Source organism: Amphiura filiformis, chromosome 7, assembly GCF_039555335.1.
Source record: "Amphiura filiformis chromosome 7, Afil_fr2py, whole genome shotgun sequence".
NCBI lineage: Eukaryota > Metazoa > Echinodermata > Ophiuroidea > Amphilepidida > Amphiuridae > Amphiura > Amphiura filiformis.
The window spans coordinates 10,238,599-10,264,840 of record NC_092634.1 but is presented as its reverse complement, the minus strand read 5'-3'; the positions used below and the strand labels follow the sequence as shown (position 1 = coordinate 10,264,840).

Sequence of the window (26,242 nt, the reverse complement as noted above, 5' to 3'; positions counted from 1 at the left end):
AGGATTGGACATTTTCCTTCCTTAATAAGACATACATGACCAATGAACAATACACCTCAAATGTGACATGTCAATACTGGTTACCAAAAATGTGCTTTCTCATTGAGAATTATGAAATCGATTTTTAGACTTCGCTCTTCACCTTCTTTTCTAGTAAAGAAGAAAAATCTCATCTTATTCTGTTGATGATGATAGATTGAAATCATTTCTTAGAATTTCCAATCTAACAATTATGGCTATATATTCAAATAGTAGTTTCAATCCTGACCCTGATCACACTGATGATGAAGCACCAACTGAATATAGAATAGAATATGCCCTGACTTTGAAACACTTTTTAATGGTTACGTTTGCAGTTACAATATGAAGAACGACACTTACGTTCAATGTTGACCTCCCCGTCTTTCATCATTAACTGCGAATTATTAAGATTTATGTCCTTACAGTCCTAGAGAAGGAGTCTTGTCTGCTTGTGACGACTGTTTCACTGTAGATTATTTATTATGTTTTCGGGTCATTTGCTGTGCTGTAATCTTACCTTAGCTTGTTGCAGTGTGGCCTGTTGTGTTGTCATTTGCTGTGCAGTCATCTTGCGTTCTTCCTCAGCTGCTTTCTGTAGGCTAGCTAGTTTGTTTTGTTCTTGTCTTAAACGCCACCTCTCCTGCAACAACAAAGATCAAGTTTTAATACTTCACTTAAACAATTACGCAAAGGAGTTGCATTATTTTCATGTCACCTAAAATAATTTGATTTGGCCTAGCTTTGGGTCACCCTATATTATTTCACTTTGCATATGCATGATAGATGTCACTCACTACTCTGTGCAGCTTTCTGGACCTCACACAAATTTAAACCCTGGGTGTCTCCCCTCAAGCAGAGTGGATAAGATAGACATAGTATACCTCCACCCAAACCACTCCTGGGATGTTATGCTAAATCTCATGTTTAAGCAATCTGACATACCACACCACACATGAAACGTCTACACCTATATAAATCTGAACCTCTCACCTCATCAAGTTGTGTATTTTGTTGCTGTATATGAGCCTCTAGTCTGTTTATAAGTCCTTCCAGTCTGGTTCTCTCAGATATGGTTTCTTCCTGTTGTTGGTTTAGCCTTTTCTCAAGTACTGTAAAGAGATTTGTACAATATAGGTTATGGCAATGATCCATATCAAAAACTCAACTTACATAAAAAGAAAAGTATTAGAAATAGAGCTTGAATTTGGCACTAGCATGTTGGCATTTTTTGTACAGCACAATTGTGAAAAATAGCTGTATAAGTTATTAACTACAGCAGTTCATAAAGCTGACAAAGTCAGCAACTTTACAGAGAGAAATCTGATTGGCCAATCAAACTGTTCACTGCTGCTAAGAAATAAGAAACAAATATGCATGACACATGCTTGGGTCCTGATGGGACCAGGCTAAAGCAAATGCTAAAGCCAAGCTGAAAAGCTTACATAGGCATGCTGATCTGTATGAGGAAAAGAAAGAAATAGAATTGAAGAAAAAGAGCAAGGAAAAGATAGGCCACTCCCAACAAATCAGGTGTACATTTTGCTTATTAGCCCTTGGGTCAAGAAATAAGAAACCAAGATATAATATATGATACATGTCTCTGTACTAGCCAATCATGGGATATGGAGAGTCAGAGACAAACTAGTCATTTTAATTCTGTCTCCAGTAATAGTGAACATTATAAATGTGTGATGGATTCCTGAATGTTGCTGTAAGTCCTGAAAGTATGTGCATACAGAATTTGGTGCTTTCATAGACTGACAAGGGATTTAAGGGAGTTGTTTTTGATGTGATAAACACCTACCTTTAAGCTGTTCATCCTTTTGTCTAAGTTCATTCATCCTTTCATCAATATGTGTTTGGTGTTGTCCATGTACTCTGTTCTGAAGACTGCCTAACTCTCTACTAGTTGCTTGAACTTGGTCCACAACAGCTTGTAATGACCTAAAATAGGGTCAAAGAAAGTTGTGGGAATTATTTTGCCAATTATGCACAATACAGGGGCCATTCCATGGTATTTGCTACTTAGAGAATAAAGGTATTATTTTTAGCCGCTGGAATGCATCTATCATCTCATATAACACAGGCAACATCATTATTTTAAGTAAAACAACCAGGCGAAGTGATAGATGCACAACAGCAGCTAAAAACAATACCTTTATTCTCATTCTTAAACACTTCAATTCAAATAAATATATTAATTATAAGTATGCCAAATTTTAATTAAATTATATCCTACATTTTACAAGGAATTACCTAAGGGTTAGAATCGATTAATCCTATTGTTGCTATGCACATCCGATAGGTTCATATACAGTGCGTACGAGTATCGCGTTGACACGCACACGCTAAGGTGTGTGATATCGTGTCATATCACACATGTAAGAATCAATAAGATTGCAAGAACATTCTCAAGTGTTTAAGAATCAGATTTAAAAACAAACAATTTCTTAGCTAAACATCACAATTGTGCACTTTTTGGGTGGTTGATAAAATAATGCACATGATGGCAAATATTGCAGGACGACTGAATTTTACATAGGTCATAAATGTCAATAAACTGTGAGTCAGATTTGATCCGAAACCACAGAAATCTACTCAAATGCTGTCTTCTCAGGGAAGAGAGTTTACACCATACTCATGATAACTAACCATTATCAGCTATGCAACAAAAAAGCCAATACATCAACCAAATAAACCTTGTTTTTTTTAACCCTTGTAAAATATTGCCCATATAATTTTAGAGAATGTACGAGGGAAAAGATGAAGAATCAATCATCCAACTATGCATTGATATCAGAGCAAAAGGGTACGTAAAAAGCATACATTCTCTTGTTCACTGACCTGCTATGAGACTGTGTGTTAGTAACATTCTCTAATTCCTGTTTCAGACTTTGCTGTACTTGCTGTAACTCTTCCTGATGCTGTTGCTGTAATATATCTATAGCTTGTCTGCAAAATGAATGGATTATAGATAACAAGATCATCACTTTAGGGAAATGTTTTGGCAAAAAGACTGATTAATCTTCAACTTTCAAAAACCTTTTCTGGATAAAGTGTTGTTTTTAAACTTCTAGTGGGTGCATTTAAGGGTCATATACTGATCCCACTATTTCAAAAACATGTTAACTTGACTCCTTTTCGGGGCATCCTTAGATATTTGTCGTTAAACAATAAAAGTATGTAACAGTGTATTTGATCAAAAACAGGTAAAGGTGGTACCTTTCAGATAACTCGTCTGCTTGGGTACCTGGCAGATGCAATCCTGTTTAGGGGTACAATTTGTTGCGAAACCATGCCAAATTCCTGTTCAGTCTATGCACAACATAACTTTACGTTCTCATCCAAACTAAAGAAGGGACTATACCTACCATATTTAACCAAATAAGTCCCACAGGCACTTCAGTAAGTCATCTAAAAAGGGTGCTTAATAATTACCATATTTTGGAAGTAAAACTGAACATTTTTCATGAAAAACAAATTTCTTTAGTCAAGAAATAGAAATAATATCAACAGAACAAATGTCACAGCTATTACAATGCTGCCAAGATAATTTTTACTGTAATTTAACTAAAAGTGCATTAAAAAGGGCAATAAAACAAATAATAAAAATTCACTGGGCCATTAATTGAGGAGGGGTACTAATTAGGTTGAGTAGAGAACCAGAGGTATTACTAAAGAAAAACCTACTTGCTACTCAAGTTCAAGAAAGGTGTTAAATCAGTGGCGTAGCATCATAGGTTCATGTGCCCCCCAATCGATTGCAAAAATTAGAAAATCCCACAGGAAAATTGCTGAAAAATGGCTTGTGCCCCCAATCCGCCCCGGTGCCCCCAATGATGGTCGGGGCCCCCCCCCCCCCATAGGATGACCCACGCTATGCCACTGTGTTCAATTTGCTGTATATGTTAAAGATATCCCATTAGATTCTTACCTATGACCCTGTTGTATCCTTTCAATCTGCTGTGAATGATCCTGAGTAACTGACTGTAACCTATGCTGATAAGTCTGCTCAAGTCTTGTCTGGTCTGTAGTCACCTGCTGTAATCTACTCTCATATTGCTCTCCAAGGAGTTCACTCTCCTGTCTCAGACGAGACTCCCGTCTCTTGGACGATTCTTCCAGGAGTTGCACAAAGTCTCTGTGGATTTGGTTTAGAAAAAGAAAATAGTTTGAATTTGATTTTCAATTTCAGTCCAGACAGTTATTCTTCAACTGAAATATTTCTGTAGATTTTGCCTCCGTAAGATGTTCATGGGAATTCAATGATGCCATGTTATATTGCTACAAAATACCAATTTTCTGTTATATTGTTACAAAATACTCATCAATGATGTTCAAACCAATAGGATGAGAGACTCACAACTGGACTTGTCAATTCAAAGTTCAAGTTGTCTTCATGATAGATTACATTTTATTAAACATTTATTTCATTATTTCATTATCATTAGCAGCTTGTAACCATGCAATGCGAAACAAATTATCTTTCAAGAGAGGCTACTTAATAACTTAATTCTCTGAATGTAACCAAATGTTACATTGTGAATTATGTTGCTGTATGGTACCGAGTCGGTGATTGACAGAGCTCGCAACAGGTCCACCTGCTCCTAGTAGGCTCATGTCAAATAACAAAAATTTCTAACAAACCAAAGTCTTCAGGCTACATGAAGGTACACTTAGACTATGGGAACTGGTAAGTTTAGCAAAAGTATCACACACATACAGAGGGCAAGCAAGCAAACATGTAAATACTGTCAAGTTTAACATGCCATATATACTCAGGTAGCGAGGTTTGAACACTCACAGGCATCAGACAAAATTCAATCATACACAGAGGGCCCACGCTAGGGACTTTTTTAAACAATCCTATCTACACATCATTAATCTTCATTCATGACTTACTTGTGTGCTCCTTCAACTGCATTGAGTTGTTGCTGATGTTTTTGTTGCATTGTTTCTAGCTGCATTTCCACTAATTTCTTCTCCATCTCCAACTGTTGTATCTTGGCTTCTAAAGAAAGACTCCCCATGGACGGCATTGAAGTACTGGCTACAGAAAATGGCAGGGTGGAATATGGACTGGAATTGGGTGCCTACAGAAAATGAAAGGATATTGGTCATGGTGTAACTTAGTGTATTGCCATGTATAAGTACACAATTTCAATGCAATGACGTAACATTTGTGATTTCGTCAATTTACGTTAAAATTAGAGTAATATTTGTGACTTATAAGCAAAGTTATCAACATTTTTGGACATTTTTAAATGTCCAAAAATGTCCCAAATAGTTGTGCTAAACTAAGATATTATAGGTAATATTACCAACTTTATAAACCTTGAGTCTGAATACAATATAAACTACCAAGAATAAATCATGTGTCTTAAGTGTCGCTGTCTGAAAATAATAGTTTCAAGAACAGCGGAAAAGGTATCTGGCAAGGGAACCAACAGGTGGTTAATCTTGTATAGAAAACTTTGTTTCAATTCCCAGGTGAGGTTTTCTCCTTTAATATCGTATGAGTGAAACTATTGATTTGCTAATCCCACTTGTCTAAAGCCCTTGGGTTATAATATCGGGAGTCTTATTCTGTGTATTTCATGTGACAAGGGAGGGCAAACAAGGTCATGTACAATGTATACATGGACCCTTTACTTCCCCAGAACTGTGATCTGTGGTATGAGAATTGACTTTTTTAAATCCCATAAGCCTTTGGACCCCTAAATACATCACACTGATGTGTGCAGCGCATATCGTTAGCGAATATTGTAAGTGTGCACTTCACTGCCGAGAAGTGAAATGAACATGAGTACATAAGCCCCTGTTGGAGGTCCAATGCTCCCCCCTGAAAGCTCCTGGATTTAAGCTTGTCAAAAATTTAAATTTGAACTTTGAGGGGGAAAAATAGTCAACTAATGCTTGATTCATTCTTATTTTGTAAATTAAAAACTTATTTTTTAGATTTTTACCTACTTCAACAAAAGCCCAGTTTCCTGTTTTGCAAAAACCTATCATTTTCCCAGACTTTCTCTTCAACTAACTAAATTGTCATTTTCCCTGAATTTTTCCAGCGATTGACAAAAGTGGGGTGCTATATGCCCCCCCCCCTTTTGCATATGCAACTGGTGGAATTGTTACACATGACACATGCATACTATAAAAGTCGCATATTTCGATGACATTAGACTAGTTCAATTCCATACTACCTACTTTATTACTGTTCATCATCATCTGCTGTTGCTGCATTTGTTGTTGCTGCATTTGTTGTTGCTGCATTTGTTGTTGTTGCATTTGTTGTTCCATCTGTTGTTGTTGTTGCATTTGTTGTTGCTGCATTTGTTGTTCCATCTGTTGTTGCATAGCTTTCTGTTGGTTCTCTTGCATTTGTCTCATTTGTTCTTGTTGCTGGGCCAACCATTGCTCCTACAGTTTTCAAAGAAATAAACAGTAACAAAATCTACTAGTACTATATAATATGTGGCAGAAGAAGCATTTTGAAGGTATTTGGTTAAATACCGGAAATGCCCCCTTAATGACCTTTGACCCCAATTCTGTTTACACACTATAGGCACTGGGTATAGCCGATGCTTATGTGCAAGTGACATCATTGTAGGATGTTATATGTAGGAGGAGAAGCATTTTTAGCTGAAATCACATTTTTGGCCTACTTGACCCCTCTGTGACCTTTGACAACTTAAGTGTCATGTGACATGTATGGTCATGGTCAATGATGGTTGTGACCAAGTTAGGTCAAAATCGGTCAAAGCATGTGTGAGCTAGAGCAAAAAATGCCAGAAAATTGCCAGAAAGAAGAAAGAAGAAAGAACGGATAGCAAAACAGGACCTAGCTTGGGGGGTTGTAAACCCCCCAGCTAGGTAACAACTAAAATGGAAACTTTGTACAAATTAAAATGAAATAATACATTGTTGAAAAGTGAGAGTAATACAACAACCTGTTACAAACTTTTTGTTCACAATTTCTAAATGAAATATCTCTCTGGCTTAAAATTTTATGTGAGTTTATACGAAAAAATATAAGCTTTTTTCTTAGATGTCAAATCTAAAATAATTTGAAGTGGTGAAGTGGGAGATAAAGCTGTATTTCAGGTCATCCACATATGAAAAGTATGCAAATAAATCCAATCACCTGACTATTGGACTCTGGTTATTTATTTAACTACCGTATTTCGTCAAATAGTCGCCCCCCTCAAATAAACGCCCCTCACCACTTTTTTCAACCAAGATGTTTCAAAAATGCTGATATTTCCATGCTATCTTGTGTAGTAAGCTTACCAAGTTGCGCACATGGTCGATAATAGCGTCAATAATTGGCGAAAATCTGGATCAGAAACCCGGAAGTGAGCCAGAAGTCAGTGTTTCTAGTTCATAGTTCGTCATTTTAGCTCGTGTTTTTAGTTTACCTAATGATTTTAACGGGAATTATCGTTCTAAAATTGACCTTGAATAAACGCCCCCCCCCCCCTTGGGAAAATGTAACGCCCCTGGGGGCGTTTATTTGACGAAATACGGTATGTGTGTTTCTATAGATCTCATGCAAAGCAATACTGAGTTAGTTTCAATCCATTTGATTAAGGAACCTACTACTATTTTATTTGTTCCCAAGAACCTGTTTGAGCTTCTCCTGGCTGTGATGGATTCTATAAGACTGATCAGGCTTTGCCCATAAATTTAGAGCAGTAAAATTATCTGTATATGTTTATAGCATATGAAATGTTTGCTTTTTCTGTTTAAAGATAACACTGTAAGTCTGTTGATGTTATTTGGATTAAGCATAGTGAATTTTACATTATAATGTTGTGGTGTCTTTAAACTCGACCAACATTTGAAACTATACCTGCTGTCTTTGCATTGCAGCATCTAATTCTTGCTGTCTCATCTGCATTTGTCTCATCATATCCCCTGATGTCCCCATTGTCCCTGACATCCCCACTGTTCCCGACATCCCCAAAGCACCAGATGTCCCCATTGTCCTAGACATGTCTGTTGTTCTACTAGCTGGCGCATTGTCTGGTCCAAAGCCAGGTTGTTGACCCTGTGTTGAGTTGAGATTTGATTGGGCTGGAGTGGTTTGCTGAGGAGCTGGGGAAGACGCAGAAGACTGTTCTTGCTGCTGCTGGCGTTGACGAAGCTCTTGTCGCCATTTTGGTTCTGGACGGCTGGTATTGGTTGGTGTGCTACTTGGAGCTGAAAGAAAATAAGGGTCAACAATTAAAAAAAACCTACATTCCTGTGCATAGTTCTTACACTATTACGTAATTGAAAATGAAAACAAATGCAAGTGCTTTTTTTTAAACAGTAAAAACTACCATGACTATTTCCACAATTCCATAGAACATTTTATTTTCTATGGATAAATATTGCTTTTTGGAAAAGCACTCTTCAATTACTGAATGCTGCAAAAATCCATTACATGCATTTTGAAAACAGATGGTTTTAATTTGTTATGCTTTTAATCTGCTATGGTTTAATGCATCTAGTGTTGTGTCAACATGTATCTTCAATAGTGTTAAATAATAACTTTTGCCTGCTGCTTCTCCGTCAATGAAGCTATTTGTTTCAGGACCGCAACAAGAGTGCGGGTGTCATACTTTAAAAAATTGTCACATGGTTGGGACCAGGGTTTCAACCAACTTCCTCTGCAGCTGACCTTGGACGATCTTAGGTCATCCAACCAGCTGAAGACCAAATGTTTTGGTCCCAACATTTGTGATTCCATCCACAAAACATGAGTTTTATGGTTAACAAGAATACTTGAAGAATCACAATTTGAACACTTTCCCAAGTCATAAACTTCTTGTTACCTGAAGGTGGAGGTGTCTGAGGTACACTGCTTATTTGTTGTTGCTGCTTCATGCCTAGCTCATGGGGTTGTATTATTCTAGTGTCTGCATGTGATGCAGGTTGAGCTTGAGTGACTTGAGGTTGGTCCTAGTTGGTGGGAAGCAAAGAACCACAGATACAGGTGAAAAGTTGAGTATGAGTATTGGAAATAAATGAAAAAGAAAGTGCAGTGATCTGTAATGCGCTACACACAGGCACAACACAAAGACGTGATCCCCAAGCCTCAGCACACTTTACAGGTTGTCGCTGACCACTACGGCCCACGTCATTCCATAAACCATTTAACAACAACACAGGGACTTAGCAGCTTCAAGAGCACACACCCTAGACATTCCATAAATGACCTTCACAACCAGGATCAGCTCCTGAATTTCGTACAAGTTGCAAGGATACAATTAGCAGTAAGTTCCTTGTCCAGGTGAATTTCAAGCTAACTCAATGTTTCCATGAGAGCATACTAAACCACCGCCAAGGTTTGAACCCGCAAGTGCCGCAACCTCTCGCACCATAGTCGAACGCTTTATCGATTGAGCCAACTTGATTGCTCAAATGAATGAACAGTGTGACAAATGCCTCCTTAATTTCCTGCTACTCAACCCTAACAACTTGCCAACAGGGAGGTTATCAGACACATACTGGATGCAGCGGATGCATACAGTATTTGTGCATCGAAAATTAATCACAGTGTTCATTCATTTAAATCTCTTACTGAAGGCATCTTAGAATTGGTGAAGGATGTTTATAGAATGTATATAATTCATTATTTGGCCACTGTAGAGAAACAGTTACAACTTTGACAATTAAAAGAATATTTTACTTATCCAGTTAAAAACTTTTGAATTGAGGTAGACAATTCAAACATATAAATATATATCATAAAAAATAAATCAAATAGGTTTTCACTTTACAGAAAGAGTGACAACTTTAAGGTAAGTGGTTAAGAATAATGCACTGCAGTTGTCATGAAAAATGTAACTTAAGTTGGTTTTAATGAATGCAGCCCAACTATCCTACCTGTTTCTGTCTGCTTGCAGGAGCTGTTGTTGCCACATTTACTTCTTGTTCTTGCATCTTTTGTAGCTGTGCTAACTGCTGAGCCATAAGACTGGTTTGTAATGGTTGGTTGTCATCATCATCATCATCATCAAAATCATCTCCTAACATACCTAAATAAAGTCAATACCAATCAAAACCAGTCAAAAACCAAACGAAAAAAAAAAAAAAAAAAAGAAAAAAAAGCAAGTCCTGCATAAAACTTGGAATAATTATTATTTTCCTCCATTTCTTTTTGTTTTAATGTAAAACAAGTAAATGTATGCAACTAATAAATGTAAAGTTATCTTAATAGTTCAATGTGGTTACATTTCCAGCATCTACCTTTAATTTCTGATGGTTGGTCTGTCTCTGCCTGAATTGATGAGCGACGTTTGGTGGGTGAATTCTCTGAGCTATCCCATGGGAAGGGAGATCTGTACAAGAGATAAGCATGAATAGAAGGTTTTGGAAATGCTTTTAATTAAATAGACCAAAGCAGAAAGAGCTTGCATTGCTTCAAACAGGTTGTTTGCCCATTCAACTTTGACCTTAAAGCCCACCACTTGGCTTCAGAAAGTTTAAATCACACATTTATCCTCAAAATATATAAAAAATATTGTTTGATGAGCCTTACGTTGTTTCTCTCTTTGCTGGTGTTGTAAACGGATCTTGACCTTTGGGAGATGTTGTTGACATTGAACTTTGCCCTCTTGGTGTTGGTGGTTTCGAACTGTAAATAAATAAAATAAAAATATCAATATGTAATGCAACATGCACAAAAGTATGATACACACTCTGTGTGTTTATACTGAGCAATCTGTATTTCTACCCAGTATTACATGGTAAACCCACAATCCGATTCATCAACAACCACCACGTTTCTGCTGATGCTTAAAATAAGGGTTGTGGTGTGTACCGGAAGTACTAAAAATGTTTTCCTGACCCTCAAGTTGCTTTAAAGGTCATGATGGTATACACAAAATGTATATAAAAGAAGTTCAACAGCCCAGCAACCGTGAACCGTTGTGTTTCCACTGGTGGAAATAACAGGGTGTCACACCGCATGGTCTACCTCATGAGGTGGATCACGGTTGCCGGGTGTCCACACTGCATCACTCCGAACCGATCTGTTTCCACTGAGCACATTACCCGGTAACACTCTTAACTAAACCACATCACCCGCCAACCTTTCCCCAGTAGAAACACGCAGATTGTCTAATAACAGGCATCTTGCTAGTCAAGTATATTTGCATATCTTATTATTCTATTATTCTAAGTTTTCTACCTGACTCAATTGACCTTTTCGGTAAATCCCATAACCCTTTGCGAGCACACCTGAGAACTCGTCATTTTACGTCACACCGACTTGCAATGCGCAGTAACGATGTTCGATAAACGATGTGCGCATTGGCGCAGAGCGGGCGTGATTTGAAAATGACGAGTTCTTAGGTGTACTCGCAAAGGGTTATGGGATTTACCGAAAAGGTCAATAGAAAGAATGTTAATTTTACGCAATCAGAAAGAAACCTTTGTTAAGTTGAACATTTCACATGGACAGCGAAAATAGTGTCCATTTGGAATTCAATTGCAGACCTCTGTGAATCGAGGATGGCAAAGTCTTGTGTGTCTCCTAGGTAAGACAGTGATACACCACATGGAGTTTTCATTATCCAACTGTGGAGACACACATATTTCTTGTGTTCTTTGCCAGTGATTCTTAAACACTTGAGAATGTTCTTGCAATCTTATTGGTTCTTACCCGTGTGATATGACACACCTTAGCGCGTGCGTGTCGACACAATACTCATACGCTTATTTGAACCAATCGGAATGTGCATAGCAACAACAGGACTGATCGATTCTAAGCCCTAGGTAATTCCTTGTAAAATGTAGGATTTAATTTGATTAAAATTTGGTATACTTATAATTAATATATTTATTTTCATTGAAATGTTTAAGAATGAGAATAAAGGTATTGTATTTAGCAGCTGTCGTGCATCTATCGTCTCATATAACGCGACATCATTATTTTTGTAAAACAACTCGGCTTCACCTCGTTGTTTTACTTAAAATAATGATGTCGCCTGTGTTATATGAGACGGTAGATGCACTCCAGCGGCTAAAAACAATACCTTTATTCTCTAATTACAAATCGTCAGTCGCAACACATAGTGTAGTGGCATATGTGAAGGACAAAATACGTTTCAGAGGGAAACATGTTTGAAGGATATATTACTAATAACAGAGTCGATACTCCTCCACTGTTATCTCTCAGTGGCCAGATTCCATTTGAAATTTCAAAGTATTAAACTGTATCTTTATTAGTTATAAGGATTAACTATTATAGTATATTGCTAGCTCTAAACTTATACCGACGTACACAGTGTCATCGCCCCGATATCTTCATGGCAGAAATCGTCATGGTAGGTTGAATCCACCGCCACGCATGGCCATTTAGTATCGACCTGTTTAATAGTTTTGAGTCGCATAATGGGCCGAAGGACATCTGACTAAGGCTACTGACAATAGTCCCGATTAGGCCGGTGACTGACCTCGCTGTGTGTGAGTCGAGCATGGTACGCCATAGGTCATATGCTTTTAGACTACCTCTACGATTGGCCTTTACACTGCGCTATATAATTCGGCACATATAAATCAGAATTATTGTCAGTTTTTGACTCAAGACGCAAGCTTCTTTCTCAAGACGCAAGCTAACGACTATCATACCTGTTCAAAATATATATTCAAGTGCAAGGAACCATATTTGGTTTCTTTATACGAAATCATTTACGGGAGATATTCATCATTTTCTACCCCGGTATTCAAAGATTTTCATCTCATATCAAACTCGTGCATAGTACATTCATGTGTATCGATCCCGGGTATTGATTTTAGTATCTCTGCTAACAAAGTAATTATTAGCCAGGCGATGTCGGTGTGCGTCACTATGTAAAACAGAAAATTTGGGAAAATCACTCTACCCGACTATGTGTTGCGACCGACGAAACACATCCTCACCACACACACACACACTTAATATTGTGAAACAAAAGCCAGGTTATGCTATGCTGTCTTGCATGTTAAGCCAAGAGATGCCAATAGTTGCTGCCCTAATTCAATCAGCCATTCAAGACCTCACTTCCAAATCTGCACTATCACACACATTAAGTTATGTAGGATTCAGACAAGACCTGTACGTGTAACATACACATGAAAGACTCACGTTACTATTGTATCTGGATCTATATCATCTCCAGCCAATCCAAGATAATCAGCTGCTGAGGGCGCAGGCTTCTCTTTCTTCTCCGCAACCATGCTTTCCTTCTTCCCTCCACCCTCACCACTTTTTGCACCATCAGATTTCGGAGCTGGAGTTTTCTTTTCCTTTTTAGTGTCAGCACCAACAGCAAGTTCCAACCAATCATCTGAAGGTTTGGAATCTGTGTCTGATGTCCGTCTTCGAGTGTCAGCTGAACTGTGGGGGCGCTTTGGTACATCATCTAGGGTGGGTTTCATGCGCCCTCTACTGCGTGGACGAGTAAAGGTTGATGTACCAAATGAATCATCATTGTCACTATCTTCAAATCTGTGTTAAGTGGGAAAACCATTTACCATACCAGGTTTATTATGTGCAGATACAGATGTCATTTTGTACATTCAAAAACTTTAAAAAAATACTTTACAACTGGTAAAATTGAAAAAGATTATTTGAAATAGAAGCTTAATTTATGAAGAATTTTCACATTTTATTTTTGTCACAAAATGACAAAATAACATAAATAGAAACTGAAAGTTACACATTCATTTTTATTTGAACTCAAGCAAAAGAGAGAAAACTAATTTCCTCTCCTTTAATGCCATTTGTGTTTTTCCATATTTGTGCCAATTTGCACAAATGTAGCACACTGTAATCTATTTGTGGGGTAGTTTTGTGGATATAGACTTAGCACTGATCGCTAATTTCTTCTGGGAATCATCACATACAAAATTGAGACTCCACATGATCACAGGTCTTACCTGTTTTCCTCTATTTTGATCAATGAATCAAACAACAGCAATTAAAAAGTCACTCTATTTCTCATAAATGTTACTAGTTTGTTTGTGTTCTTTACATAAGTTGGAACACTCATATAAACATAACAAAAATCACAATTAACAAAACAGGGCATAATTTCCAAAAAGACTGTACACTACACTAGCTTCCAGAGAAGTATGGCAGTTTCTTGCTCTGATTGACGCACACACCATGTTAATGAGCAACATATATGCCGGCATTTGTGTACTTCTTGAGTACTGCACTTCGCTGCTTGCTTCTTTGACGCCTAATCGGCCAATCAATTTGTTGTTATTATTGTCAGACAATTGTGCAGCCAATCAGAACCCCACTTCCCTCAAACGCTCTCAAAATGTGGCATTCTTTGCTGCCAGCAAGTGTATGGCATTTCAAGACTATATACCTGACAGATCTTCTTGGAGGAGGTGCTGATTCTGGTCTGCCAAGCCCACCTACAGAAGATGGTTTGTAGTCACCAAATATGAAGTCTTCCTCCTTGGGCTCTTCTTTTTTAGGCTCTGCACATTTCAAATTACAAAGAAAAACAAGTACAGATTTGGGCTGTTCCAGTTGAAATCCAACATTCCCTATTGAAGACATGACATTAATCTCTCACACATGGGTGTAGTATTCATATGGAGTCGCCTATTCAGGTAATTCCATTTAAAATTCACACTCCCTGTATGGGATATTAAGACCATGTCTTCCATAGGGGTGTATGGATTGTAACTGGAATATCCCATTGCAATTTCCAGGTAGGATATTGTTTCCTTCACTTTACAAGCTATAGTCAATTAATTAATGAACCTTTTTAAGAGTATGTATTTTATTTGAAAGCTTCATAGTTTTAATACATTAAAATAAAGGAAAGACAAAACTAGCTGTAACAAAACAACAAAGGAAAGTCAGCTCTAATCTCTACTACCATCAAAGAAAACAAAAATATGGTACGAAAAATGAAAAAATGTTGTATTGGCATAACAAGGAAAACAAAAATATGGTAGGTAGGTATTCTTTAACGTTCATTCAAACATGTATACAGTTATATTCGATACTGAAGATTTCATTCAGTTGAACGCCTTTGAACGGCCCTGATAATGCCTGACCTTTTCCACCATTTACAAGTCTGTAAAATACTGGAACATTAATCATAGACACCTCGAGCAATAGCACAATTATGTACCACAGATTGATCCCCCATAACTCATTAAAAATGTGTTACCCACTTCATTTGCCGAACATTGTCACATAAACTGTCGCATTGCTACTTGTACTTTGTGCAGCCATCTTAATGTTTATGTAGTTCTGTTGTTTTAGTAATTTTCCTTTCTGGTTATGCCAATACAACAAAATTTAAAGATCCATATTGGGTGACTCTACACGAGGCCATATCTGTATTATTATGCATTCCTGGGATGCGTATTAATGTAATTTCCTTTTGTGTGCGCAGACTATTAGTTATTAGGTGAAGCGGAGGTATAGTGCGGGGAAATTATCGCAGCGAAGTGTCATACTGGGTGAAGCCGAAGGCTGAACCCAGTATGACACTGAGCGCACGATAATTTCCGCACTCATACCGACGCTGAACCTAATAACAATTTATCATACCACTAAGTCATTCTAAATTTGGAAATAATTACGTTTTTAAACATTTTAATTGCTGCTAAATAGGAAAACTTTGCAAAAAATAGATGACTGTTCCGCGTATTACAGATTGCGTGCATTTTACGCGCCGGTTTACTGCGAGTCGCCTTTATCGCGTACCTCGCCCGTACACGCGTGTCGGGCTTCATGCAATGCACGCTCTTACTGACTAGATATAAAGCGTAAAATACGCACTCACTGACTAGATACGAAAATATATCAGGTTAGCGGTGTTCTTTGATATTTCCCTTAGTGGTATGATAAAATGTAATCTCCCTTTTGTGTGCACAGACGGCATCGCATCATGAACGTCCTACACGTACACGGTATCGCGCTATGAGCACCCTGTAACACATTTACAAGAAATTGGAGTGCATTGAAACCTTTTAATGCGTATCCTGCACTCGTGTGTAGCCACCCATTATTTACTCCACCTGTTTTACCTGTTTTTACATATTTCTTATCCAACACAAATTCCCGCTTCCTCCCTACAGGTGGTTTCTCAGCTACGCTTGAAGATTTCCCAAAAAGTTCACTGATCTTTGCTTGCGCTGCCTGTTTTTCCTTGGCATCAGGATCCACTTTTTTCTTCTCAGCTAGAGACAAAAATTACATTACAACAGAGAGTGTTATTATCAGTTCCAGCTCCAGTGAAACCTCCTTGGACCATTGTATGTATTACAATAGGTATTAGCATTTATAATGCTTCTGTGGTACTAACAATAAAAATTACGATATGCCCCTCTGGATCAACATATCCTATCTAGGACAATATGAATGAGGTGTCACTGGAACTGGAACGGATAATAGCAACTTGTTACACTATAAATAAACATATATGTGAAATTGGCAAATGACAAAACATTATGGGTAACTTCTAAATGGAAAATGACAACTATAACATGTCACATATAATATACATGTACATATTTGTGATGCAATCAAGCAAAATCAGTCTGAAGCCGACTCAAATTAAATTCTACATTTTTATATTTCTAATATCAGGAATTTGTTAGCTTGATTTGACTGAAAATCCCATGTTTCTATCATAAATGATAAGAAAATTATTGTAAGAAAAATTTAGGAATTACATAAGAAATACTGACACATTTTCTCCCATATCTGCACACTGTATTTTCGGAGTCCGACTGATTTAGCTTGATCACATCACATTTATCCGATACAAGCATCGGGGGAGAGCTGGGGTAGCAGGGTACACAATATGACTTAACTAGCCAATCAGATGCCAATAATTGGATAATCTTATTTTAAAATCAGACTCATATTGTCATGTGAGTGCAAGAATATCTCATGTTAAACACATATGAATAGCTGCTTCATGCATTCTGTGTATCTGCAGCACAACCAACATATTGTGAGATGTTGATTTTCTATGCAATAAACTGAACAGCAGCTATTATTTGTCTGTGCCATAATAAGACAAGTTAGTGCAGTTGAGTGGGCATCAGACTGCGGTGCATGAGGTTCCATGTTCAAGCCCTGCCGGAGGATAGAAAATGTTCTCGCGAAAATAATTGCACTAGCTTAAAATTCCCATGGAGAAGGAGCTAGCTGCTGAATTGTTTCGGATTACCAGTATGTTACTCAGGGAGCTGATCCTGGTTGTGATGGTTGTATGTAAGTAGACTAAGAGAATGTGCCTATATTGAGTTGTGTCTCTGAATATTAAAATATGGTTTATAACTTAAAATGTGTCCTGGGTCACAGCGAAAACCTGTAAAGTGTGTAGAGGCCTGTGGGCTTGCATCGTGCACTACAAATCCTCAAATTTATTTTTATTTACTTATATCGATGTTCAAGCACTCACACAACATGCTACATTGACAAAATGAATGAACAAATTGTGATGGCAACATTTGTAAGTTTACACCTGTTACTGAAGACAAGCTGAATTACCTCTTGGTGTCTCATCATCAAACCCCATGGTACCAAGAATGTCATCATCATCATCAAAGTCAATATCATCTTTCTTCTTCCTTGCAGTTTCACCTGATCCTTTACTTCCTGCAATACCAAAGGTCAATATATCCTTATAATTCATTTTATAAAGACATAACTGTAAAAGGTCAAAATGACAACAATAAGTTTTGAGCATATATCCCACCCTTATTCAGGGACAAACAAACAAACAAAGTTAACAAAAAATAACATATAGTCAGGTCCCCCACTGTAAAAATTGGACCAGCCAAATTTGCATGCTACAAGAGCCTTAAAAATAAGATCCCACGAATCACAAATTGACACACGTATGGGAGCTGCCATGGGGTGCTAACGGCAACGCTGGGGTCGGCGGGGTGCTAACGAGCAGCGTCGCCAGCACAAGCATCCCACGCTATCAATAACGCGTATAGGGCGCATTCAAGTGCGCCATACACGACCGGTAGTTCCTGATACGCGATGACAGGGTCAATGGCTGCTTCCACGCAGTAACATACTTCTGAACTTGCTGTCAGGGTCCTGATATAGTCTGGTGCTGAAATAGGAACATTTGGCTTGACTCAAAAGTAGTGTCCGCACAATGTTTTTTGGTGAGCAAAAAGGCTCAAGGGTGTCAGGGTGGCACCTCCCAGATTCACAGGTCACAGAGATATAGAAAACACAATAAAACATTGTGAGGACGCTACTTTCGGGTTTTTGGCTTAGGCATCAGACTAATAGTAAGAATAAAAGTTAGCTTTATAGCAACTGTAAAGCAGAAATACCTTTCTCAGGAGATGAAACTGGTTTATCAGTAACAATTTCCTTGTTGGTGGCCTTTATGTTATCATTGTCTTCTGTCTGTGTGGTTGGTATCTCTGCCTTAGTTTTGATAGGTTGGTCTTCTTGTTTCTTTGGTGCTGCCTTCTTTTTAGGGACTGCTTTTTTCTTTGGCATGTCATCATCATCATCTGAGAGTAAGCCAGCTAAGGGGTCATCTTCATCAAAGTCTGATAAAAAGGGTTATGAAAGGGCTCAGTCTCACAGTATTGGAACTCAATTTTTGGCAACAATTAAATTTTAAAATGAAGCTGGTAACACCAGCTTTTTGATGGGTATAAAATCTTATCTCCATATTCACACTGTACACATATTGAATTATCACTCCCAGTCTGTACTACTGCCTGTTACTCACATAATGTGTTAAGAACTATAAGAGCTGATCTCCATGAGTCCCATATAGACTTTGTATGGGCTTGCTGAAGCCCCGTTTTTAATACATGACTTTCGGCTGAACCACTAGCAGGTTTAATATGTTAGCACATCTATGACACTAACAAAGGTGCCAAAATCTGAATTTTGATTACTTTTATAATCCTCCGGATGAGCAAATTTAAGAGGTGTTGTGCCAGCTTTGACCGAAAATTGTCGAAAGGTGAGCTGGTACCACATATTGTGGGATGACCGATGACTCACTCTTGGCCTCGAGCAAGTCTTAGTTGTAACCTACCTCCAAAATCAAAATTTGTTGGTGCAGATTTTGGTCTACTTTGTCTCCTTGGTATTGGTGATGATGGTTCTGGTGAGTCAAATATACCTGAACCAAAAAATATTTTAAAAGTAAAAAGGTGTTTTAAAACTATAAATCAAAGCAACACTTTGAACCTAATACCTATAGATTTATATCTTCAGCTCTTCTCCAACGTGCCTCTTTAGCTCAGTTGGTTAGAGCGCCATGCTAGTATTACGAAGGTCCTTGGTTCGAATCCGGCCGGAGGCACTGGTTTTTTCAATGTTTATGTGCACTGGCTACTCTGGGGAAAGATTAAAATTTGTTCGAAGCAACACTGTTACTGTGCAGTCCACCATGCACAGTAATTATGGTTACTAATGAGTGGATGTAAATTATATGCAAACTTGATTTTATGGGTGATCTGTTTGAGAATGAGAATCAAAGTATTGTTTCGAGACCCGGCTGTGTCTCTATTGCCTGATATAATACGGAGATAGCATTATTTTTGTGTGGACCAACTCGGTGGCCACTTATATAATCCCATGTAATAATAGGCGATAGAGACATGACTGGGTCTCAAAAGAATACTTTTGTTCTCTAATTCTTAGAATAAAAGCCAGTTTCTTGTACCTTTCCTTGGCAACCCATTTTCCTCTCCAGTGATACCAGAATCAGGAGTATCTGGTACACTATCTGGTATCCTAGGTGACGCATCCTTGCTGGTTGCAGCACTCATCCTGGATGCTGGACGGGAATCCTTGGATGAAGTATCAGAAGTTTTGGCTGCTCTGCTACTGGCACGAGATGATCCCTTACGAGGTTTGAGGGATGATGTGAAAAGGTTGTCATCCATATCATCCATGTCCTAAAAAGATTAGAAAATTATTAGCCCACTATAATTGAAGACCGAATTAAAAAGGCTAGTTTGCGTTTGACATCAGGGCAATGACGCAGTGTGATTGGTTGCTGACCTGCGTAGTAAGGCATTTTTTGGTCTGGTTGACAGGACATCAGACGCAAACTAGTCTTTTTTATTTCGGTCTTAAATTATATTTCTTTTTTATACCTTTCATTCATCACGTAAATCAGCTGATATATAGTACAGTCGTTATATTAGCACAACTTTAGAATCTGCATGGGGCACCACTCATGTCAGACACCAATGCTTATTTTGAAAACATCTCATTGAATAATGCACAGCTTGTGGTTTCATACTGTTAAACCTAGCCTTAGCCAGTTTGCAATCTTTATTGAATATCTTAAATAATGCTGTGTCTCCGGTAACATTCCCATGGGCATGCTGTCATAGCTGACTGGTGGTAAAGCAGGCGTTGGTCATGCACACCTTGTTCATTCATTTGTAATTCTTACTGTAATATTGAAGAGTTACCGGTATTCATACTTACAGCCAGCATTTTAGAAACATCAGCTTCAGACACCTCAGAATCCTAAAGATAGAAATGAAAGTTTATATTAAACAGATCTGAGCAAGAGAGGGATGACACCAAATTACCAGATATAGACAAGGTATGCTGGTTATTCTGTCCCCCTGGAAAAAGGCATCTCATGTTCAGGATATTCTTATGTTACAATTCAACATTGGATGTTAGTCACATGTTGATTTACCCCAACTATATTGGATACCTCACTTCTATAAATAGCAAACAACTAATTCGATTTGATATTTCATTTGATTATGCTTTACTGTTGTATTTATGCTGTTGTTCTATATATACACCATTTTTTACCCTGATGTGGCAGAGACATCAAAAACATTAGGTAGCTGTGTTGCATGTGCATCTATGCATCATGCATACATGTGCACCAACGCTTTGACACTACCAATTTGAAACTGTGTTTGAAATGAAATTGCAATAAAATGCGAACTGACGTCACTGCCACATCAAGTGACATCAAATGACATACCTCATCAAAATCTGCTGCCATTGCACTGTAAAAATCCTCATCATTAGCTCTGCAAAAAAAGGTAAAATTAATACATGAAGTAAAGAAGTAGACAATTTCATGCAGGAGTGAAATCATTCTATTGTCACAGGTGTACTGAAATGGTATACGCCCTATCAGATTGCTTGTGATGGTATAGTGATACCGATATGTATGCTGAAATGGTACTTTTCTGATTGCTTGTGATGGTTTACCTGAGGAGGATGTCTCAATTGATGTCACAAATTCTCATTAGACTGCTGCTCATTGCCCAAACCTGAAATGGAGTTCATCATTTCAGCACATTGCTTCAAAGCAAAGTAAAGCAGCATCAAATCCAATTTCCCCTATTTGTCGATGGCAAAACATTTCCACAGCCTTGGGCAACTTTTTCATTAGAAAATCAATTTTGGCGCTTTTCTCAAAAACTGCTAATGTTTGCAGAAATCTGCCATGCTAATTGGATTCCTTGCATCGTTTCCTTTCTGAAAATGTCTACTTTTATGTACTTATCATCATTACTTTCAAAGATACAATACAAAACAATGTCTAAAATTTCCTACTTTGAGTGATTCTGCGTGCCCCCTTAAGCCCTTGATGTGTCCATGTTTTGGAAATGTTTTGCATTATAGAAAAATTATCAAATTTGTGGACATCGTGGAACATACTCTAGCGTGGCTGTGCGTAGTAAGCAGTTGTGCACGAGATAGCCTCGCTAATATGGATCGCCAGAGAGAGTAGCGTTAATATGCGTGTGTAGTTAGCATGATTAGTCACAGAGTAAGCATAGTTGAATGTTCCACGATGTCCACAAATTTGATAATTTTTCTATAGCTTGCTATTGACTATAAGTATCTTTAAAATGACTTACTTTGACTTGAAAGACATCTTCACCTTGTGTTGACTATGTGCAATGTTATCCTAAGTAAGACTGGTGTGGTTGAAACATTCATTTAGATGATAGATGGAACCTTGAAAAATAAAAAATAAATTCTATAAAGTTATATGGTGAGATTGCAACGTTATGATGTGTTCATCCTATGTCAAGCCAATGAACTAAGTATAATAATTTCCTTCCTATGTGACTTTGTTATAAATACGCATATTATATTCAGCTAGGAATGTGATGAACCTCATTGTTGTAGCCGAGAGAGCAAGCGTGAGGTCTGGACACTTTTCGTGTTCTGGACACAAATTTGTCATAAATATATTGGCGATGTTCAGTATTTAAGGGCACTTTTTACGTGATAGGGTAGATTCGATAGCTGTACAAATTGTACAAAATATCAATTTGATAATGACCTCAAATTGTTTACAAAAATATATTTTTACATACGTTGTCATTGTATCTACCCTGTGTAAAGATAGTCACTTGTGCTGAGCATGAAATTGGTCACTTATCGCTCACTGTTCAAAATGTGACATCTACACCAATTACAGTCCCCGAAACTGTCTACTTTTTAGCCGACCTCAATTCCGAAACATTTAGTGATAGTTAAAAATGCGATCCCCAACCCTTTGGTTACCTTTGGACGAATTTTTCAAATCTCCATGAGTCTCTGTGTCTGAAATTCCCGGTACAAACATCGAAAATGTCGCAATTCTCAGTTCTCGGTGATGATACTATATCCGCATCGCTGTTTTCATACATGAATATGCATATCTCTGACCCTGTAAGGTCAAAAAGCGTGGCGTTGATTTCAACCAATCCGATCCACCGCTTAATAAGCAGCTTGATACTGACGTCATATCTGAGGTGACCAGGAGGCAGGAGCTACCATTTTGGTAAACTGAACTCGACTTCGTGCGTTCTTTTGGTTCACATAAATCGAACAAAATTTTCAATAACGGGTAATAGTATGATTTCAATTTTTTATTAATGAAGTTACTTGTAGTTTTGAGGAATGACAAAGTTGTTTTTGGAAACTTAGATGTTTGTTTCAACCACAGAATTAAAACCAGAGAACCAGGACTCGATCGCCATCTTGATACAGGCATGGAGCAAAAATTGGGGGTAGTCGGTTTCCCTCGGAATGCGCTCGAGGCATTCGTTGTCATGCAAGCGCGACATGGATAATGGGCGCATTTGAGAGACGCACTTGATGCGACCAGCACGCTGAAAAGCAACGCTTCAGATGAGACGCAGAATTGTTTTCGCTTGTCTCCGCAAGACCGTCGGCAAGGACCCGAATACCCCAATTTTCTCCCCATAGCTGACGGCGCAATTGTACGTGGCGGTATAGGGAGTCCCGGTTCTCCTTCTCTAATTCTGTGGTTTCAACTGATGATGTAGGATCGCAAGGTGAGTGAATTCGTGAAGAGATTTGCTTGTTTGAGTGATAGTAGGATACGGGATGTAGGCTAGTCCTCTGTGTTTGACCGGCTCCGACGTCTCAATTCACAACGTCTCAATTCGTACCTGCTTACCAGACAGCAATACTGCGTATTGCTGTATGGAACCAGATATACATTGTATCCAGTTGTTCGACATATAATCCAGACGTGGTCTGGCGCGAACCCTGCTTGTCTTGTGTGTATGGATCCCATGTAGAAGATGGCCGAAACAAAGTCAAAGGAAATCACTCTATGACAAGTTGCACACAAATTTAAGTACCGGTATTAAAGCTTAAAAATTTAAATCACAACACAACAATTTCACAAATTTAACAATGACATTGTCATTGATAAGCTTACCGTAATTTCCTCATCAAGACGGTCTTTGCAAGACACGTAACGACCAGTTTAATAAGCTGACAATCAGACCAATTAATGCAAGTGAACAAGAATTCCACGCAATGTCTACAAAAATAGCAATTTTAACAACAATTTCTCTTCCCAAATATTTTTAGAATTTTTAAAAAGATCAAGATGTAAACAAAAACAGCGCCCTCTATAAATGTTCAAAATTCTCTCATAGCAGCTACATCGTTTTCATAAAGTAATCGAAATACACGTCGATTTATTGAACTGTGCCCTGGAAAAGAGACTATAAGATCACACACGCTGTCTATAACAATCAATCAATTATCTTTTTCTCATGCAGGGGGAGGGAGACCAGAATTCAGTTTACTATAATGTACCCTGAATGGAAAAAGTACAAAGAAAAAAAAAAAAAAAAAAAAAAAAGAAGAAAAGAAAGAAAAGAGTCACCTACCTATTTTATAATACAGTTTCCAGTCTAAATATCTGTCACATTTCTTCCTTGCTGCACTCGCCATTGGGTTCCAATTTTTTTTTGAGAATTGGTGTGGGGTGATGCATCATGACGGTTTCAAGTTGGCTACAAATTCTCTTGGTCGGGCCGACGTCACAAAGGGGAAATAGCCTTGTATAACCTGTGTGCGCATGTGCAGTTCCCCTTTCTCGAGCTGGTTGCTATGCGCGCGCTTGTGCAAAGGGGACAATGTTCCCGGATGTCCGACCGAGTGAATTCCAAACGTATTACATGTATTAAAAAGTATAGGCTTTCCATTGAATACACTGAAAAACAGCTGTGCAATAATTATGGGGCAGGGTGAACATTCCTGAAACGACATGCCAAAATGCCCCCCCCCCCCAATCGGCCTGCCAAAAATTGCACCATGCCAAATTTGCAAACCTTTAAATGGTTTAGATGTATAATGCGAGGAAGCAGGAAATCACTTTCCCACCCCCTCCCCTCCTCCTTCAACTTGCCAACAATTGCCCGCCCCCATCCCATTTGGCTTGCCCCTTCAATTTTAACCACCTCAGGGCTCGTCATTATTGCACAGCCCCTGATTTTGATGGAGATAATTTAGGTTAAATGTAGGTTGATCTGACCATCCCCCTTTTATTTTATTCAATAGCATGCATATGGATCTATTACTAACATCCTTTTGAAAAAGTTTGCTTGAAATTATAGGGAAAAGGGAATTTACAGAGGGGGCAGGTGCAGAGCTCCTGTTGGAGCAGGGACAGTGGCCCAGAAGCTCCTGGATCAATCACAAACTTAAATGTGGGGTAGGGTAGGCTGTATATAATTCAACAACGCACAATAACTGTTCAAATACCACACAAGTAAGGTTTGAATAAGTATTTTATTCACATTGGGTGTAAAACATTTTTGGTTCACATTGTCATGCAATCAAGTCTAATTCAACAACTGGGCAAATATTTCCAACTATGTGGATTTTAAATAGTACCTTTAGATACAGGTGTATTTGTTTTCTTCAACATCATATATTACATTATTGTTTACATGCAACATGATTCAAAACATGATAGATATTAAGACTATTTATTATGATGATGTTATGTATGCTGTTTAGGTCACCCATACAAAGGAGAAACGCTCTAACGCAAATAGATGAAGCCGTGGATTGATCTGGGTCTTATTGGATAAAGAAATCATGAGTTGCTTATACATGAGAGTTGAGAGTATTAATATAATTATTATACTTAGCACAAAAGGTATCTGTACACTTAAAACAAAAGCAGTGAGTATTTTAAAGACGCTAAATCTTAATTACCAAATGAAGTAGTGAAATAGATGGAGAAATTTGTTCTGTGTATTTTCGTACCTCATTCGCCATGAAGTGAATTTATTTTAACAACTTAACCAATTTGAATGATAAAAGAGAGCATTTATATACACTTTTCTCTTGAAACACGCTCATTATGAGTGTTGATTGTCATGCTGAAATGAGGCCATAACAACAGCCTGTGGGAATCGCCCAGAAGGGAAGAAATATCATAAATGTGTCACTTTTGAAATGCTCTCTTTTTCATATTGGTATAACTCGGTAATATCGGTAATTTAGGTTTAGGTATGAAATCAAAACTCGACCGGTGGTTGACCGCCGGTTACGTCCAGTTTCCTTTGTTTAGAATAGAAACTGCATGGAACCGGCCGGTCAACCGCCAGTTGAGTTTTGATGTCATCCCAAGAGCCTTTAAGATATTGCTCTAGTTTAAAGTGTACAAATACTTTTTGTGCACAGTATATTATGTGATGATACAATAGTTCCAGTTTTGGCAAGACTGGGCAAAATTAACTTATGTCACAAGAAATCCTATGACCATCAATCCCAGCTAGTCAACTTTTGTACACATTTTAGGTATCTTTGGATAGATATGGATTTCAAATTAAACAATAATTATTATCATCTAAATATGGCCAATTAACAATACAATGTTATGCTTGATTAAAACCATCTATACAATATGCCAGGTTCTTTGAGTCACACACACCTGACTGAAATGGTAAACATCTA

At 38.0% G+C, this 26,242-nt stretch overlaps 1 protein-coding gene across 1 annotated transcript in view; it reads right to left on the bottom strand.

Annotated features, from left to right (window-relative positions):
* LOC140156729 (uncharacterized) overlaps window positions 1-23,872 on the bottom strand; it is a 29,603-nt gene extending 5,731 nt beyond the window's left edge. The window contains exons 1-23 of the mRNA XM_072179669.1: window positions 23,703-23,872; window positions 21,880-21,979; window positions 20,991-21,039; window positions 20,471-20,512; window positions 19,695-19,929; window positions 19,062-19,148; window positions 18,337-18,561; window positions 17,531-17,638; window positions 16,057-16,209; window positions 14,373-14,487; window positions 13,139-13,501; window positions 10,550-10,645; window positions 10,258-10,349; window positions 9,895-10,046; window positions 8,841-8,967; window positions 7,874-8,223; window positions 6,229-6,441; window positions 4,924-5,114; window positions 3,956-4,162; window positions 2,866-2,973; window positions 1,826-1,965; window positions 1,012-1,130; window positions 539-661 (exon numbers count right to left, since the gene is read on the bottom strand). Coding sequence (XP_072035770.1) covers window positions 539-661; window positions 1,012-1,130; window positions 1,826-1,965; window positions 2,866-2,973; window positions 3,956-4,162; window positions 4,924-5,114; window positions 6,229-6,441; window positions 7,874-8,223; window positions 8,841-8,967; window positions 9,895-10,046; window positions 10,258-10,349; window positions 10,550-10,645; window positions 13,139-13,501; window positions 14,373-14,487; window positions 16,057-16,209; window positions 17,531-17,638; window positions 18,337-18,561; window positions 19,062-19,148; window positions 19,695-19,929; window positions 20,471-20,512; window positions 20,991-21,039; window positions 21,880-21,896 — 3,312 coding nt within the window. The 5' untranslated portion in view covers window positions 21,897-21,979; window positions 23,703-23,872. The remainder of the gene's footprint in view (window positions 1-538; window positions 662-1,011; window positions 1,131-1,825; window positions 1,966-2,865; window positions 2,974-3,955; window positions 4,163-4,923; window positions 5,115-6,228; window positions 6,442-7,873; window positions 8,224-8,840; window positions 8,968-9,894; window positions 10,047-10,257; window positions 10,350-10,549; window positions 10,646-13,138; window positions 13,502-14,372; window positions 14,488-16,056; window positions 16,210-17,530; window positions 17,639-18,336; window positions 18,562-19,061; window positions 19,149-19,694; window positions 19,930-20,470; window positions 20,513-20,990; window positions 21,040-21,879; window positions 21,980-23,702) is intronic.
* Window positions 23,873-26,242: the final 2,370 nt, after the last annotated feature.